At 36.9% G+C, this 20,228-nt stretch overlaps 1 protein-coding gene across 1 annotated transcript; it reads right to left on the bottom strand.

Moving 5' to 3' along the window:
* Positions 1 to 3,581: 3,581 nt before the first annotated feature.
* Positions 3,582 to 19,623, bottom strand: ZNF277 (zinc finger protein 277; the record flags this gene model as incomplete). Its single annotated transcript, XM_009580018.1, has 8 exons — positions 3,582 to 3,925; positions 4,973 to 5,147; positions 5,818 to 5,860; positions 6,385 to 6,481; positions 7,657 to 7,724; positions 14,739 to 14,871; positions 18,038 to 18,148; positions 19,532 to 19,623. Coding segments are annotated over 8 exons (912 nt in total), but the record flags the coding sequence as incomplete, so codon positions are not given.
* Positions 19,624 to 20,228: the final 605 nt, after the last annotated feature.

Here is a 20,228-nt window from a genome sequence, read left to right as displayed (position 1 = left end):
GAGAGAGATGGGGGCTAATTTGACTATAGACACTTCAGTCGTTCTATTGTAACTAAGGCCCAGAAAGCATCATGAGTCAGCAAAAACTCCTGGGGAAAACAAAGTATTTTTCATGTTGCCTCTGAAATACAGCTTTTCTCCAGGGACCTTTGATTCTCTTTTGCCTTTGAATACATATAAGTAAAATGCAAATAATGCAAGATCATGTAATACAGCACCAAGTCATAAGCAAAGCTATGAAATTGCTGCTGTTCAACGGCAGTGGATGGTAGATATTGCCAAGAACTATGTCCAGTGTCCACTCTGGACTTGAGTTTGAGCATGGAAGAAAGTGACTGTACTTCTGTTCACAGTTCAGTTTCTTGTGTCAGACTTAGGTCAACCACTCTGTAAAATGGGAGAAAGAGAGAGATACTGTACCAAACATCCCACTCACTAGTAGAGATCTAACCGGAATTCAGAAGCAGCGATGGCACTGAGACATGACAATAGCAGAGAGACTTTTCAGAGACTTACTTCGGTATTTCGCATATCAGTTACCAGCCGAGAGCAGCCACTGAAAGTTCTCTCACAGCATGCCAGACAAACGTAATACAGAAACTGAAAACAGTAAGTGTCTTAAATGAAAGTCAACGACCATTAACTCGTTAAGTCAGATTAAGTCTGCACAGAATTGTTAGGATAAATTGTGTGTGGAGGAGTATCAAAGACATAATTAAGGTAATTGTAAAAAGGGCAGGAGGAATTACCGGTCACCAGGACACAAGCCTTTTTCTTCCTTTTACCCAGGTCCTTCTAAACAAGGGGACAGCTTTAGATAAAGTGAGTCTATACAAGGAGTCAAGATCTAGGCTAAGAGGAAATATTATGGTAAGAAATCTGTGTTGGACTTCTACTAGTGTAGCTTTTTTTATACCAGTTAGCACCACTCATTCTCCTGATCTGACTCTCTCAAGAGCATTTGCCAACCCCAACTGTGTCCATTCCATGACTTATGGCAACACTATTTTTGTTGCAATGCTTCCAAAAGTGCTCTTTTGTTAGAACAACATACTTACTCATAAAATAGCTGATCCTATACACTGTATGCAGTCATAACTGTGTCCCCTATTAGTGACAAAAAGATAACTTCAGTTTTAAAACAGACACTGATGTTGGCTTTGCTTTAGATAGAGGACAAGAATGGCTAGGGAAAATTGTTGCCATTATACAAACAAATACAGTATGCTCCAGCAAAATGTCGATTAGAAGCATCATTGTTCTAAACGAAGATGCTCAATTTTTACTCCAGAAACTGTACCCAACTCTCTCTGTGGAGAGAGTCTCTATGGAGACTTTAAACCTACTCTGTTGATTGCTGTTCATATTTGAAGTAACAAGGTCAACCCTAAACTGACTCCTCATGTTCTTTGTATTTTCAGTGACCAGTTATACATTGCTGATAAATTTTTCCTAAGTACCTTTTCCTCTTTACTCACAAAAGACAATCAATCCATGTTATTTATACAATTTCTCTTAAGATAGTCTCTTAATTCTACACTGATAAATTGCTATTTCAAATTTCTGTTAGAAGCAGGAACAGCAGTCATTCCATATTGCTGATATTAACATTCTTGATTTCATTTTTTAGGGATTTGAGTGACTCAGCATCACATTCCTCATAATTAGGAAACGTTTTGCAATTTCACTTTATGATATATCAATAAAATTTTATCTTTCCCTTAATATGCCCTTCTGAGATGAGCTTGCCATAAAACACATTCATGTGCTGCTGATTTAGCCATAGTTCTCTTGCTGATTTTTGCCATTGCTCAAGACACTTATCAATCATTAATGTAAACCCCATTAACTCTTACTCCCACCTCAGCTAAGAATCTGACTGAAAAGCAAAGACTGGAATCAATTTCTAATTTAGGAAGAAAATAACTGCTTGGGAAGAAAACTACTTAAGAAGGGAAAAAAAATAATCAACAGCAACAGCCGTTGCAATTACTGCGTGAAATTAAGAAATTTACAAATGCAAGAAGTACAGACTATAGCTTATTTAAGATGGTCAGATGTTCTAGTTCAATAATATTGGGGTTGTTCCTCCTACATTTTTGTACCAGTTTAATCAAAGCCAATGCAGACATATGACTACACCTGCCCCCTTCTTTCGTCTGTATCCTCAGCGCCTGCTGAAGCACTTCTGTCCCATTTCCTCTTGACAGAGTCAGATACTGCTTCTGTCTCTGTTTCATTGTTCAGTTAAGCGGCTGATCCGTCTTCCTCAGTACATTTTCAGCATCCTGTTGTTCTAACTTATCTCCAGAGCACTTGGGCCCAAGAGAAAATAAGGGGAAGCAAAGAGAGGTGCTAGTGGGTGATGGCTAATGCCAGGAGAAAGCAATTACCTTTAATTGCTTAAAGCAAATTAAAAGAAATGATGCAAATATATTGCAGGGTGAATTAGGCTGGATATGGAAGCTTAGCAGAACATGGGTAAAGATTTGAACTTTAGCCCCTGCTCCTAGGGACTGCTATATAATTCTCAATCACTGTATAATGACAAACAACAACTCTTATTGACAGCAATCTATTTCAGGTAAAGAGGGCTATGTAAAGGCAAAGCTATGGCTTTGAATCTTCCCAGGCAGGAAAGGGCACTGAGCCGAGACTCCCATACTTTGAACAAGTGCTCTAACACCGACCTAAAGAAGAAAAAGAATGTGCTGCCAGTTTTGAAAGCAGTTATACGTATTATGGAAAGCCAAACCTGAACTCTGGAACTACTTAAGATTTCAGAGGAGAAAGAGAGGCAGGAATACCTAGTTCGGATCATCCAGCAGGACCTGTGCTCTGAGCTGCTTTGCCCTATCAAGACTGAGGTGCCTTCTGGACATGCTGAAAACCTTCTGTTACTTTGGGAACTTTAAAGTTCAATATTAAAGAAAATACAGCAACTTTAATGGACAGTTGAGCTGAGATTTTGAGGATTTAATTTGGATTTATGTGTCTGCAATCCCCTAAATAATTTCTTTTGCATCTCAGTTCATGACCATACAAGAAGTCTGCTTTAAATTTTTTGGATCTTTGATGCAACCAAGATTGCAGTTGTTCCTATACTTTTTTAGGCTTTGGATTGGCAGCTTTCCATGCAGTCAGATATTCATGGACTTTACTGGTGTTTCTGAGCCAGTTTTCAGAACAGGCACCATATATCTTATATATTGATGATGAATAATAGAGATATACAGATCTGTTTTCACTTGGAAGAAGGTCTAAGGTTAAAAATAGCAAAGTTTGCTTTATGTAACAGACCAAGAATTAAATTCAGGCTCTTTTCTGTATGCTAACAGCAATAACATAGAAGATTCACTCACTGGCTCATATATCAAGACACATTGTCTCAATGGTTTGTGCCTTTCACAAGACGGCCTTAAAATAGAACTCCAATTCTGATGTTTTCAGAAAAAATAAAAGATTAGATTAAAAATCCTATTCATAAATAATATTAAAAGTATTTGGAGAGCCAAGCAGAAAATCCAGCATTTAATTTTAAAATAAAGCTAGAATTTAAGGAAGATAAACCAAAAAAGTTTACACTTAAATTTTATTTAGCATTCCCATTCATGTAGTATTTGCTCAGTGATAACATTAATGAGTTAAACTGTATTCCAATATTAGTGAAAGAATGTATTTTTTTTTGTCTTGCAGAAGAAACACTCAAAGGTCAGCAACTGTAATTCAAGGTCAAAATTTCTCCTGACTCTTCTTCTCTTCATATAGGAGCTGGTTTAAAACACTGCTCTGTTTGAGAGCTTTTAAGTTGGATATATCTTCACTTACAACAGGGATATCTTCACTTTGATCCTCAGTTATCAGATCTTCACTGTCTGACAGCGTACACAGGAGTGTATCATTTTCATAGGTAGGAAAATAATACCTGAAAGCAATAAGGCATAATTACTAGATAGTCACATATTTTGTTTGAAAGAGGCAGAGCATATTTTATGAGATTAGATTTCAAAAAAGGAAAAATGAGAGTCTGGTTGTCTGGAATGAGAGTAAAAAGCACACCCAAAAAATCAACTGGCACGTACATCTTAGAAGAGTCATATAGAAGAGTTGGCTACAGACATGTCCTTCCCCTTATTTCTTCCCCTGTATGTTGTCACAACTGAGGCCACAGATCCAGATTTGTCCCACAACAAATGCTGAACGGAGATGTTTAAGTTAGAACACTCCCTGTGCTTTACCACCTATGGCATCATCCCCCAGACCTATTCAGCCTACTTACAATCTGAATCAGTGTTATGTTAAACTCTTTCTCTATTTGCTATGGAGAAAACTAAGGGTAAACAACCAACTTGTTTTGATGCCCAAAGTTAGGTAGACATTATGCATGTATCTATATTAGACATGCAAAAGAAGGGGTTTGGTTTGGTTCTAGAACTATATGCCCAGAGCATATATTTACTAGCAACGAAATATGTGCCAGATGCTCATCCCAGGCACGATCTGCATGGGTCGAGAGCTAACAGCTGGAAGAATCTCGTGCCTACAAGTGGGGCATTTGAGATGTCACTTTGGTGCACAGATTCAAACTTGGCTCCACCGGGAGGGAAAGTGCTCTGAGTGCACCATGTATGCCTTTCACCATTCACTGTACAACTGCAAATACAGGCAAAAGACAATTTTGCAACGGTAAACTTCTCTAGCATACTGACTTGACAGTGCAGACACAATTTATGGGGATAGCGCATCCTGGATGCAACTAGAAGAGCAGTATCACATGTTCGTTTTAGCTTCATACAGTACAAGGATTTATAACTTGAGTAGTTTTGAGACCATTTATTATTTTATCTGGGCCAGTAGAGCTGGGGAGCTCAGGGCACTGTTGCACTGGCAAAACCCAGAAGTTTCAACTTACTGTTTTTCAGACATTGTCAAGTAACAGTATAAATGCTGGAAGAAACATGTGTGCACTTACTGTGGTTGATCCCATGTAGACCTGGCTGGCAGGAATGTAATGTGTTTGGTCTCTTCCATATGACTTATCAATCCTCCTTTAGACTGAAATTTCTCCTGGCAGTTGTAACAACGACAATGATGGATTTCTCTTCTGATGAAGTTCACTAGCTTTACTTGCTGATAGAAGTTCAGACCTGGCAGAGATGGTAGCGAACAAGCACTTGAGGAACATGAGATGTAATTCACAAATGGTTTCTTGGATTAAATGTAAAGACTGGTAAGGGTTTACTGAAGAACCGCACTGCCTGAATGCTGTAACTTAGCAAATTAACCAAACAAATGCTTTTTACCAGCTGCAGGGGAACTAGCCCTTCTTTTAATGTAAAAATTGAAAACACCTTGCTTCCTCTCAGTTTACAGCAGAAAGCAAATGTTGGCCAAACACAGCTTTGAGCACAGCCTTCTAACTTGCAAGCAAGTCTTAACAGGAATAACAACAACAACAGTAATAAGAACAACAACAATAATAATGATAATAATAGTAATAATTATTATTATTCTTCTTCTTCCAGGGCTCCAGCAGACAGACCTGGAACTCACAGAGTGCGTATTTGTAGAAGCTACTCTGCAAAAGAATCCAATGGCTTTAAAGAAAATATCACACATCCTTGGCACTAAGAACAGTTCCAGAAAAATAAAATGTTCTTGGTGTTCTTTTGTAAGCTGGCAGAAGCAGTTTCCATAATGGAAAAGTTAAACGTCCAAACAAAAATCAAATTGATACAGTTGTTTTCCACTATTTTTATGATGTGGTTTTCTCCACAGTAGTGGCAAGTGCTGACAGTTACAGCATCTCTTACTCACCATGCTCTGACTTTATTTTAGGAAAGTCAAATCCATGTGATTTCTGGAGAGAAAAAAAAAAGGAAAGAATAAAATATCTTATTTCCACTACTTCTACGACTCCAAGTTAAAAACAGCTTAGCTTTTCATAGACTGACACAGACACATGCATATAGACATGCAAACACTAATAACATGAAACAAACGCCCAAAAGTTTTGTTTCGTCAGAAACTTTCATATTCTGTTAAACTGCAATGCTCCTGTTAAATAGTTTATTAAAACTGAAACACAGATGCTAACAATCAAATGTATTAAATCATCAAGTCACTATAATATTAAAGATGCTACCTCTTTATTGTCTGTACCAGTCTGTACACTCCTAAGTAATAGCTAGTGATACTCTCAATGTAAAACTTGACTCCTCTGCATATTTTAGAGAACAGATGCTGGAGATGCATGCAGTACTTTAGTTCTGTGCTAAAGAGGGCATTCTAATGCAGCAGCTGATTTGATCTTAACAAAGATGCTACAATCTTACTTTCTAATTCTGAAGTGATGAAAGAACTGATATTTAAAACAAGTCTTACCTGCATGTGAAGATACAATTTTTCTGTGGTGTCTGCTTGTTGTTCACAGAACAGGCAAACTGCACACACAGGGTGCTCTTCCCAGTCAGACCAGTCTCTTATGATTAAGAGTCAAAAAGATTCATTTAATTGTGGAAAACGGAAGAGACATTTTGTGAAAGGGCACTTTAGATTCTGTACTCACAGCACTAGAACTAAATCCAGAGAAACTGAATTCTTTAAAAGGATGGAAGAGAAAGTGTGGATTTATAGCTGGATACATGATTAGAACCTGGTTTACAGTCTAAAAAAATTACAAGTTCAAGAATAACTGAGCAGTTACTGTTGCATAATTCCTGTGCAGACAGGCAGTAAGTCCTACTTGAATTTGCCTGCACTAACAAACAGGATCTTAACTTCAGTTTCTATCCAGTTTGGCAAGTCACCAAATACTGCGTTCAGTGTTTATTTTTATAAGGTCTTTTAAAATTCTTTTATACCTTTCAATCTTTCAATATACCAGCCAAAGACATAATCAGCAGGCAGAGTTCACTCTAAGTGTTATTTACTTATCAAATATTATTATTCCTGAAAGAGACACTAATTTATGCTACATTTAGACATGCACACAGAGAACACTTTACCAACACATCTATTTAGAACTGCAATACTGCTGAGAGATAGAAATATTACTGCAACCAACTATAATCAAGTAAAATTAAGCTCAAGTCACAGACAGAACCAGGAAGGTCAGGGGCCCTGATACCCACAAATTACTTCCTGCTTATTCAATTCTCTACGACGAAGGAAGCCACCTCTGCAGTGATCTGAGGGCCTGGACCACAGAAGAATGCAGAGGAGAGGTGGATGTTGCCCTTAATCAGCACTGTTGAGAAGTTTCCTTCGAAATCCTGTTACCAGATTTTTCATACCATTTCTTTCTCATGCTGACATTTTTGATGCTTACTCTTGATTTTTAAATTTGAGCAAAACCTGTTCAACTGTTTTGTAGTACAAAAGTGAAAAAAAACCCCCCGTTCTGCCTACATCATTACAAACCCAAAAGGCTGTTGTTTGAGCTATATGCAAACAAAAAATAGGCTTGTGGTTAAAATATGAAATTTACAGTCCTTGTTGTGGAGAAGTGTCTTTGATGAGAACAATTTGGAGTTTATTTGATTGGCTTAAATGAATTTTAACTGGGTACTAACTATGCACAGCATTTTCCCTGTAACTACTTTCAGCAATAATGTTCTTGCAAGTCTTTATAATGGGCACATAAGTAACTCTTACTCTTCTAGGTTATCTAGTAATTCCCGGTCGTCCTCTGACTGCACTTCCTCCCAGGACTTCCCAAATTCCTGGGAAGAAAAAAGAAAAGAAAAAACATTTCCTGATTCACATCACATTTTATATATCAACTGAATGAACATCTGGGAAGTCACAATCAACATCTTATTTTGGATCACTTTGGAATTTCTGTGAGTTAAAGGTAGTCGTACAACACTGCTTTAGTAATAATTTTTAAAATAACAATTTCAAATTGTTTTGTCTTTTAAAGGGGCATTCCCCACCCTGCGTCTGGGAAGATGATTTGGCACAGAGCTCTCAAGAAGAGGATCCAAGCTCTGTGTAAAACTAGCGTTGCAACACTACCGATGTTCCCGAGGTGGGTATGTTATCACTGTCTCGAGTTTGCCACCACACTTGCCCAATCCAATCTGCCTACCTTGCTCTTCATGCAACATATGCTGCTTAAAAAATGCAGTTATCACACCTGAGACTTTAGTTGGCATAGCTACACCAGTCAGCGCTCGTACCTTGTACAAGGTTATGTCAGTAAAAACACATGGTGTAAACCCAGCTAGACAGTACTTCAGAAAGGCAGTATGAACCAGGGCATAGATCTCTGAGCTAGACTCCAGTTTCTCTTCCATCCTTTTCTCAGACGTGAATGTAAGCACATCTATTCATGGTGTTCTATTCTTCCTTTTACTTTTTGTGTTGTTTATTTGTATCTTAAAGAGCTTCAGCACGAAGTATATCACAATACATTTGTGCAGCGTTCAGCACAATGGCAAGCACTCTCAGCATGACTGTGATATAAGTAACAGGCAATAAAAAGCTGAAGCACTCTATTGAAATACCAGCAGTGATCTTTAGCTAATGTTTTTCTTTCCTCTGATTCTTCCTGCCTTTAAAAATAAACCAGAGCAAACTAACCAGTAATCAAAATTGTATTTTTGAACTCATACTTTTGATTGCTGTGAAGGATTCACAAAGATCATAGTTGATGATCTTGTCTCCATTAAAAAAAAGGCAGCTAATAAAAAGATCATTCTTTCATTTATTTCATTCAAATATTCCTTCTGATAAATATATTTAACAACATCCTTACTAACAAGTGTTATTATTGCCTTTATGGTTGTTTGGAAAAAGAAGGAAAAGATATCCATCATTTAACAATTTAATGAGAATTTTCAAAGCTGTTAAATGTTTATCAGGTAAATGATAAACAAATGTCTCTAGACAGCTCTAAACATAATGTCATCATATATTACAGAATGAAAATTCAGTAATTAATTCAGTGATGCTACATGGTAGTGTGTAAACTCTCTGAGTTACAGGGGAGACTCATTAATGTCACCATTACTGTGAGATAACATGAAGCCATTAACACCTCTCACCACATGTTCTCCCAGCTGCACGCTAGTTTCCTATGGCTGCTAATGTTAACACCTTAATGAGAGGATAGTGGCTCACAACCACTGCAAAATGAAGATGGATGCTCACAATTTTTCCCCTTACCAGCTTGAAGTATATGTGCACAAAAGAGTATGTTCAAAACAGCAGCCAATATTAAGCTTCACCTTTTAATTAAAGGTGAAAGGGGAAAACCATGCACAAGCTTTGTTATCGTTGCTGTTTCTTTATGGCATTTCTCTGAAGGCGGCAGAGAAGGATCTTGTAAGAGGTCTCTGTTTCGCTCACCTATTTATATTCAGAGGAGAAAAAAAAAGGAAAAAGGAAAAAGCTAATCAGGTCTTGTATCACTGGAAAGTTGCATGGTGAATGGATAACTAGGGACACTATGATGAAAGTGCCGAAAGACTGAAGCTGAGCAATTGGGTGGGAAAGAGTTCTTCTAAACATTCTTTAAGCTCTTTCAGTTTTGTCAATTTTTCTTTTTTTAAAAACACTTTTTCAATTCTACAGCTTGATGGGCATCTGGGACCAAGGGTGCCTTTGTTAAGTATTCAACTTCCCTTGCTCTTTCATCCAAGATGCAAGAGCTCCCAGCAACCATCTCTAGAGACTCCCAAGAAATTCTTAACAAAACCAGGGAAAAACTAGACTTGACATTGTTAATAATTCAAACAGTAGAAAACGAATAATTAAAAAACCTGCAGGCCTTGCTATATATCCACGGAAAACAAACTTTTTAAAAAAAATACTTCCTGTGCACCTCACAGAGAGGAGGATCCTACAGAAAAGTGAGAAGAGCACGCAAATGTGTGTGGTTTGATTTCCTCTTCCAAAATGAAGTCTAAATGCACAGAGATTAATTGACTCACAGACAATTTATCTTCTCAAGTTGCGCACAGTTTTAAGGGTTCTACAGGGAGAAGGTCTGCATGCTTCACTGAGGCAACATACCCCAACTTGAGGAGAAGTGCTGAGATGGGAGAAGCTAGAAACAGCAGCTGGTATCTCAAGCAGTTTTCCCAAAAGAGCAGTTACTGAACTACATGCAAATGTAGTTCCAGGCCTGTGGAGCTCAGAAACTCCAAACAGATGCTGCTTTCCCCTGCAAATTTCCTCTCAGCCTTCTTCTCACCTGCCTTACTGCAATTATCTGAATTGTTTTATATTGCTGCGGAACTTAGAGATGCTTTATCATATAGAAGAGGTGGTCTTACCCCAACATTAGTTAACAGACATTGGATGAATTTTAATATGAAGTGTTCCCCCGCTTGGGGGATTTTATTACTTCTTGAACTATCACCAATCGATGAAGGGTTTTCCTTTACTATTTTACAAAATGTATCCTGCTTAAATCAAAATAGGCTAAATATAAATAGTAACCCCCCAAACAAAACATCCCTCCGGCCCCCAACAGATAATAACGATGATTTAGGGCTTGGCAATAAGGAGAAAACATCCTTTTATCTCTGAGGAAAAGTAAAGGCTTTATGAAACAAGTTTTCTAGTAAGTAACAGGTACCATTTTCAGCTGTCTAGCTTAGTCATAAGCGCATTCATTATAATGATGTTACATTACTACAGATACGTGCCATTACTCAATTTGAAAATAAGCATCTGTGCTTACTACAAAGCATACTCTATACTTAAAGTGCAACTGGTAACAATCAGGTGAACACAGAAAGGCCCTGTCAGTCTGGATCCGCCTCTGTTCCTTGGGCTGGGAATAAGAGAGTTTTAATACTGTCTTCTGCTCTTTTATTGCCTCCAGCAGGCACCACAGACTAAAAAGTTCTTCCCTCCCCATTTTTACTTGATTCTTTGTGCAAGATGAGTCATGGGGCCACAGGCTAACACAGGCACAGAAATAAGAAAATTAGGTTGGAAGTTTTTTTGGAGAAAAGAAAAATAAGGTAACCTACATATGTATCTTGGATGTATTGTTGCTCAGTTCTTCACTCTCTATTATCAGTTGGTCTTTTTCAATTTATACTTCAAGCCTTTCCAAATAGGATTGGTATCATCTTCCATATTTACACAATACTGACAAAAGACCTCCAAATCCAGTGGGGAAGTGACCCCACTGCCTTTCAAGTAATTTGTATAATTGCAGAACTCCCACTCTAATTTAATGTAACTAACTAATAATAAACTTTTGATACTTGCTTATAAAAGAAATCTATTACACATGCACATGACAAAAAAAGCTTCCACTCCTACTACAGATCACATGCAGTACTCTTAACACTAACCTGTGAGCAACAGAACATGTCAACAATACGGGGGTAGACAAATCAAAGCACTTGTAGGTCATGACAGAAGTCATAGAAAGTCTCAGAATACCAAAATATTTACAAAGGAATTTGCACTTATATTACTCATTGCTATGCCAAATTGGAAATTTAGGGGAGGGAATTCCCAACACACAGACATAAAATGTAACTTATATTATGAAAACAGATTCTCACAATGGCACTAAAACCACAAGTGAAGCCAAAAGCAGAATGGAGGGAAAGGAAGAAGGCAGGCAAGCCTACTGCTCTAAATAAAATCAATGGGAGCTCTGCCATCAGCTTAAAAACACAAGTAAGAACTGGCCAGAAGATCATGAGGCAATTCCGCAGACATTCTCAGGACATCTGAACAAAAAGCCCTTAAAACCTCTCAGTTCAAAAGCCACAAAATAAAGGAAACTGGCAGTTCCAGCTTAACAGGACTTTTTTACTCAGTGCTTGGTGTAGGTAATATGTAATGGAAAATTATAAAAAAAGGACAATAATATCTATAAGATGGTTGTACTAAAGAACTATCCGTTTACATAGCTTAAGATCCAGCTGCTGATAGAAAACCTTTATGGTGCACATCCTAAAAGTAAAGTGGATAAGACTGTGATAATATTGATGTTTATCATTAGAGACCTACTTAGTCTTACAGTCTCTTTATGATGAAAACAAACTTGATCAAACTGGCATATAGAAAGACCTTTGTCACATTCTCAAAATTCGAAGTTTTCTGTAAAAACATACAAAAAATAGGTAAATTGTATGCCTATATCTTTAGGTCAAGATGAATTCAGTAGTAAATTTTGAAACAGTACATCTGTCATTTCAGATAGGATATCTAATTCATGTCTGTGCCTATGAAATTGTATAATTCCCCTGGACATTTAGAGCAATGCAAAGCACAGATCTTTAAGACTCATTGAGAAGTCAGTAAAGCTTGATAGTACACATTAAAAAAAAAATCCTCTAGTAAATTGTGAAGGGCGAGAGGAAGCAAAATCACTAAATCAAGTCATTACAGAAAGCAGACCTTCCGTAACATCTAGAATTCACTGAATACAGACTCAGCTCGAAAAAAAGAATCCTATCACATTAATATAATCTACTGTAGACTACCTATGTGCAGTAGAGAATAATGTTATTTCTCCTTACATGTAAAGGCCAATCTACTGAACCCCCAGTGAACAAATTAAAGTTCCTCCCTTTAATCTTTTTCTCCTTTGTGCAAAAATAAAGGGTTTACCAAAGGCTATTTTGAAAGCAAACACTTTCTACTACATAGGAACTGTCATAAAAACTTTGTGTTAATGAAAAATGTAATCTCATGCAACATTAGTGTGCAAATACACATTTTATAGCAAACTATAAGTGTTTAAGACAGAGTTTTTTAGTCTGTTTTTAATCATTTATTCCAAAAAAATAATTTCTTTAAAAGAAGAAATGTCAAAAGTTCTGATATGGCTACAGTTTGAAGGATCAGAAAGACTGAGTAGAAACAGTCCACTGGGTAGAACGTAGTGAAAGACAACTGAAAATGTGTGGAAAGAAAACATGGCTGCAGCAGAGCATACAGAGCCAGACAAAGAATTGTGATCATTCAAAGTATGTCCCAGAAGAAGCACTGGCAGCACACTGGTACAAACCAGTGTGCATGCAGACCCTCCTGCCCAATTTTAAACATTCTGCTGGTTTGACATATCTTATTTGAATTGTATTTACCATCCTCTGTCTGTAATAGCAAGGACCTGAAAAATACATCTCTAAGTGATGCTGCTAAGTGATCAATACCTGAATTGGTTCAGGCTGGCATAAGAAGTTACTCTGCACAGTCCTGCCCAGAATTCCAGCAATAATTTAAGGAGGACCAAGGCCCTGACCTGAGCACTGTCCTGAGTGATTGCCCATACTGTTTAATAGTTTGCATGCTCCGTGGCCACACCAGCAGCACTACCCAGACAGTGCTTGGACATGGTTCAGGAAGCGTACAGGCCACAGATCATTCTCAGTAAACAGCATGGACAAGGCCACCAGTTTTGGATCAACTGGAGAGAGTGGGAAAAGAGGTTAGGTATACGAATATTAGTCCTGCTGTTACATTTACTTTGGCATATTCTGCTTATAAACACGACAGCCACTGTGTCTGCACTGATGTTATGACCTCCCTGCATGTCTCTCAAATTTCTGAAGAAGTATCACACGGTTCTCTGTGCTTCTGGGCAGTCAGCTAGTTCAATTTCCTGATCAAAGCTGGGACAGATTCAAATCTGAACAATGAATGCAAATTAGAGACAGAAGGTAATTTAAAGAGTTCTGAAAACATAAAGATTTCCTGCAGGACTAGCAGAGAAGAATGGAACTATTAAAATCACTTAAAACAATTACAACATTAAATTCAAGTCTCCTAACTTGCAAGGAAGAAGTGAATGCTCAGTTCTGCTGAGAAGCTGAGAACATCTACCCTGCAGAACTTCACAACTTTTTCCCCACTGTGCAGGAAGTATAGGTCAGTTCTTAAAGCAGTGGTATTTGAATATCTAGAAAAGAAAATATAGGCCTCCAATCATTGATCTTTGGAAGGAAAGTATACAGGATCACAGAGGGAATTCACTCCATCTTGCGTAGAAGGGACTTGGCAGAGCATTAAACATACAACTTTTTGTTCTTGGTATTACAGTAAAACCCAGGGTTAAGAGTGGGTGAAACAGTCAAGGATGCCTATTTACAACCTGGATATTAACACATGTAGAAGGCACAAAGACTAGTTCAGGTGAAATATAGTTATTTCTGGCACAGAATGTAGCAGCTTTTGAAGCAGCTCCTATATTCATGAGTTGAAGACAGAAGTGAAAATCTGTTACACACACATGCATACACACTCTCAAAGGTCTGAGATAAAAAAATATTAATACCTAGCAACATACACTACCTGGAGGCTAAAAATGAACACCTACTTTTTGTTTCATCTATGTATCTTTCATTTTCCTCCTCTTTGCATTTAATTAGACTCCGAAGAGCACTTCCAGTTAAGGTTTGTAGAAAACAAGCTCAAAGCCAATAGCATTCAAGTTAGACCTCCATTTACTTCATTACTCTATCTCATTTTCCTTTCTGGTTATTAAAGCAGAGACTGAGCACTAATGACATGATGATAAGCGTCTCTTCAAGCTGCATTCTTGCATCTCTCAAAATAAATTCTCAGCAACAAATGTTTACTGTTCCCTAGTTTAACAATTATCCAGAATGTCATACCATAAATGAGCATATTTCTTAAGAGTCCTTCACTTCATTTTTGACCTTTGTAGTAATTGCTGGTTTGGAATTACTCACTTTTAACAAGATACTGTCTGTATCTCTTTAGTCAATTCACTAATTATTCATAGAACCACTTACCAAGTAATTAATGATATAAAATTTGTCATATTCTTTGTTTTTGGCATTGATTCTGCGATGCTGCTTCTTTCTCATGTGATCTTTAAGTGTGTTTTTGTCTCTGAAGATTTTTTCACAGTATAAACACTGCAAACTGAGATAAAAAGGTAAACAGGTCGACATGTTAAAACAAAAATAGTACAAGATAATATCCTTAAATTAGCTGGAGATATATACAGTAAGATTAATCCTAAGCATGTGAGAGCAAGCTAAATGAAAAAGAAAGTTTATTTGGAAAAAAAAAAAAAGTACAACATAATCTTAGATCACAGTAGAGTCAATCAAACACAGAGATGACAAAAATGACATGAAATGAAAATATAGATAATAAAGAAGTTTACTGTTTGCCCCATGTGCAAAGTGGGAGAAAAGTCTGATTACCCAAAATCGTCCTACCAAGGGCATGGGAGGGCCACTGATTGCTCAACACGTGAACTCTTAACTCAGCATGCACTTATACTGGCATCCAATCCATTAGTAACTGTTTCTTTGTAATTTAGAGTGAAAAAACCCGAACTCTGAATGTACTACATATCTTTAAAAACAACTTAAATTAGCTAAACAGAAAGTTTTATACTTCTAACTCAACGGGGAGGCTAAATGAAAGTTTGCCAGGGTGATCAATGGGTTCTGAAATCCTGAGAAATCAAATTTAGTAAATAAATTCATATGCACGCACACTCTTATATATAATAATTCATGTATATGTATACACATACATACTGTACATACATATATACACTTATATAGATGTGAATTATTATATATACACATACATTACTTGAGAAGGTGAAAACATCCATTAAAAAATGAGAATTTTACCACAGTATGTCTTCCAGAGCAATTCAAACAAAACAGAGGTATATGCGCTGTCTTAAATTCTCTATTACGAGCACTACAAAGTAATTGTTCTCTCCACTGTAGTATCAACTGACACCTGAAAGTTGAGCCTATAAAGCATTAAGTCAAAGTCTCTTGATTCAGACAGTGGACTATGAGGACAATAATCTGCATTTCAGTCTAAATGGGTGATTCTCCCTGAAATAGATGATGGTCATTTTTTTCTGGCAGAGATGTAGCAGAGCCCTGAGCTTACAGGAACATCCTTGTTTAATGGATGTAGGTCTTGAGCCTCTAGTTAGCCAAGGTGCTAAAACATTTTTCTTATAAGTGATGGCTTACATATCCTACCAAGATGGAGAGTTTCTTGGGCCGTTTGAAAAATTATCTTTGCAGGGGGATAGGGAAAACCCCTAGAAAATAATTTCTCATGAAATAAAAACTTTGTAACTGTAACTTTGTATTGGAGATGCTGGATAGCAGGAAAAAAATTTGACGGGAGGGATAAACAACAGCACTTTAAGACACAAAATCCACAGATACTAAAAAAATACGGTGGCTCTGAATTAAAATGATCACTTTTTTTTTCTTTACTCACAGATGAAAGCATACTTGATTGTACAGTCAGAAGGAATTTTAACAGTGTCTGGGTCAGGCCTTTCTGTGATTTCCCCAGGGCTTAAGATATAGATGTTGAAGAAGAAAAGTATTTTTTCTTTTTATTTGCCCCCACAAAAAACATTAATATTGTGCCTAGAAGGTTCTGTAGCTACATCCTGAAAACCCTCATACTCCTTCAGCAAAGGTGCATACAGATTCCCCTCAGCTCTCGTGCGTGGAACAGCAATTCAGGATTCTCAGTATCTTTCTGCCTTCCAAGAATTGCTGTAACATTTAGGCTTACTGTTAAGGAAGTTTTGAGTTCTCCTTGTGCTTGCAGCCTCAAAATCTAAATATTGCCTTGTTGGTGAATCATAGGTCCGATGGCAGAATACATCTATGAAGTTTAATATCTGCTTTGTTCCACCTGCTAACAGCAATGTGTTTGGTCTACTTGTGAAAGGCATTTCCAGAAAGAGTACATAATGCTTTTCCTCAGTATACACAATGTAGTCATGCTATTTGCCTGAAGCAAGATTTTTCTCCTCTTAATATTTTCAGGTACTATTCTACTAGCATAGCTATTAAGTCTTCTCTTAGCAGTAGGAGGAGTGGCCTTTCACTGCTTTGGAAGCAATTTCAGCATGTGTATTAACTACAGAGAGGATTTGAGAAACCCCACCTAAACGAAAGCTTGAGGTCCTACTGATAAACAGTAAAGCTGCAATTTATCGGAGAGCAAGGTACCTCGGTGCATTAGGCAACACTTATGATAACATCAAAGGCATTCTTAATACATCTTCATTTCTGGAAGAAGTTAACCTGTACCTATTGTGACTGCACATTCTTTGTCAGACCAAAGACTAAATTAGAGAATACTGTTGGCTTTCCCGTCCTTTGAATCTCTTTTTTTTTTCTTTCTTTTTTTTTTTTTTCAGATGTACAAACCAATGGATCCTAAATTTACTTGGAAGGATATTTAATCTAATTTCCATATCCCAATTTTCACAAAGCCCAGTTTTCTGTGGCTTTCCATAACTAAGCCTAAGATTTAGGCAAATTTCTCCTATAGTCTTTGATTACAGATTGTATTAAAATCTAATAAACTTGTTAAAGCTACAGTTTCACTCTTAAGGAAGTACATTTTCTGCTAGAGCCCAATTTATATTTGTGGCATACTTCATATTGTCCCATTTATGAAATCCATAAAGGGCACTTAGATACTTGCAAAGGAAACTCAAAGTGAATAGTTTCTTGCTCTTTGCTATCCAAGTTCTTCTCCCAAATTTCCTTTTTAAATTCTTCAGCCATCTCAGGTTTACATGTTTCTGAGGCAGCATATACATTGGCTTTCCCCTTCTGCCCTGGGATGTACTCTCTAAGCAGTAGAGAAGGGAGAAACCAAACATCCCATGTTATCAATATATAGAGAGGCAAACGAAGAATGGCATAAGAATGCTGCATTCAGTGATCAAAGAGATGTTTAGCAAAAAGATTGTTATGATGAGAAAGAAGAACATTAACAGTTATGAGAAAAAGGGACGTGCTATTCTTGATTTCAATGGAAACTGTGCAATGCGTAACAACTGAAGCACTGTGCGTGACTCCATTTTTCCAGCAAACACACACTACGAATTGTTATGAATTAGCTTTCAATAAGTCAACAAAAAGCCTAAGAGCAGTCACAATAAACTTACATTATCTCTTTGTTTCTTCTTAACTAACCATGAATGTTGAATTAATTTTAACTCAAATTATTTCCAAGGTTAGAAGAAATATGATCTAAGTCCATTAAAAAAACCAAACAAAAAACTACTTACTTGTCGAGCTTCTCCTGTAATACAGCTAAAAACTCATAGCAATTCACAATGTTATCTGGCAGCCCAATGTTAAAAGCATGCTCTCTTGCCATATGATTGAGAAGGACAGATCTACAAAAGACGTTCAAAAAGAACATTGCGTATTTTTGAATACCTATGAGAATTATTCAGTTAGTGACTTGAAATAAACCAATTGCTCTAAAAATGCATAAAAGCCAATATTATATAAACAATAATAGTGTTGCTGCCTCTGCTAGAAAAAAAAGAATGCAACTTTATTGAAATAGGAAGTTTTCAATTTCAGCGCTGCTGAATATTCAGTAACATTTCAACTGCTTAATCCGCATGCATGAAATATAATCCTTTAAACGAAAATTACAATATATTTATTTTGACCCTCACTGTTAGCAAAGTTCATTTATTAACTTGAATAAACAAATCACATGTTTCAAACAACCATCTTGAGAAACATTCTTAAAAAGCTATTTGTCAGTTTTCTCTATGCTGGTTAACAAAGCAGAAATTCTTGTGTGTGATATGCTTTTACAACAATATTGCTTCACACAGCACTAGCAACACAAACAGGACTCAAAAATACACATGAACAAACATAATGAATGTTCAAGTAAGTGATTTTTCTATTACTAGTTAATTCTTTAGGTGCCTCAACTTCTGCATTTGGGGATTAAAGAAACGTCCAAATGTTAACACTGCTGAGCCTTGCTTTTACCACAGTCCAGACATGATTTTCAAATCACGTATTCTGTGAGACCCAAGGGTAAGCAGAGAATGAAGTTCTTGGGGGCTGAATGATGTGAACTTCACTACACCAGGCAGTAAAGAGAATAGAACACCCACACAACATTGGGATGACCTGCAGGGACATGACCCCAGGTTCTTCTACCTTTCCAGAGTACCAGAACTACCTATGCAAACAGACATTCAGGAATAAGACTCAGTTTCTCCAGCTGACATAGATGTACTGTGTAAAAACAAATTTTCATCGGAGCAAGCACTTGAATGCAACTCGTGCTCACACTTGACTGATGCAAAGCATTCCCTTCTAACTTTAATTTTCCTCCCCTCTTTTTCATTCAATCTTCAAATTCACGCTGTTTTGGTGAGGTTTAAACAGGAAAATGTGTAACTGAATAGAAATATTTTTTAACAGCCATACTGGCTTAAACAGCTCTCTTTGCCACTAAAACAACTGCTGAAAAACTGTCTCTCTTTAAAGTGGTTCAGTTCCCAACTCCAGCTTACTGTGTAGTATAAAAAGTTCTACTGGAATAATTAAAGGATTGAGAAGTAGGAGGTGGTCTACTTAAAATGGCACTGCATTGAAAGAAATACTTAAACTATACCTTAAAATGAATTCTATCTTTTGATTCCTACCATTAGGCAGTAACTGGTTCAATGACATTAAAACCATAAACAAAGATGCTGAGCAGATATGAAAAAATAAACCAAAAGCAAACAAGTCAATACACAAACCTGTTTCCTGTGAATTCTTGATCACAGAACATACACATACTATGAAAACTTATGTCATCTCTCTCTTGCTGTTGCTGTTCTAGAATTTCTCTCTATGAAAAGAAACAGATATAGTTATTCAGATAAAAAATAACAATCGTTCCATCACATAAGCTTATTATACCTCTTTATCCTTACTGGTAACAATGAATATACAAAATTAAAATGTGCTGCTGACACAAACCAGATGTTAGTTTTTTTTGAGGGTGGGTTCTCACAAAAATTACAAGTTTTTTCAAAGGTAGTATGTGCTCCAGTCAAGTTCCATTAAAATTCTCCTAGTATTATACAAGGTGCAAGAAACAAATACAATCCACAATGAGATTTTATGCAGTTATTTAAATGAGTCTGTATATAACGTATCTGTTTATTGTTTCTACTTAGGTTCAGATTTACTTCTGGTATCAGAGAGCAAGTTTATGGGTAACCACGTAACGCCCAGTGGAATGATAAACTCAATTTTACATGGCTAATTGCAGGCAATCTAGAGGACTTTTTCATAATACGTAACGATGACAAGAGTCCTGGCAGTTTCTGCAAGGAGCTATGGCGCACAATAAACTCGGGAAAAATGAGAAGCTGATTGCCTTTACCACTGGTCCTGTTTAATGTAGAGCAACAGGCTAGGCTAGACACTTTACAACACTTGACTACAATT

The sequence above is a fragment of the Fulmarus glacialis genome, unplaced genomic scaffold (genome assembly GCF_000690835.1).
Source record: "Fulmarus glacialis isolate BGI_N327 unplaced genomic scaffold, ASM69083v1 scaffold44516, whole genome shotgun sequence".
Classification (NCBI taxonomy): Eukaryota; Metazoa; Chordata; class Aves; order Procellariiformes; family Procellariidae; genus Fulmarus; species Fulmarus glacialis.
This window is presented reverse-complemented; position numbering and strand designations above follow the sequence as displayed.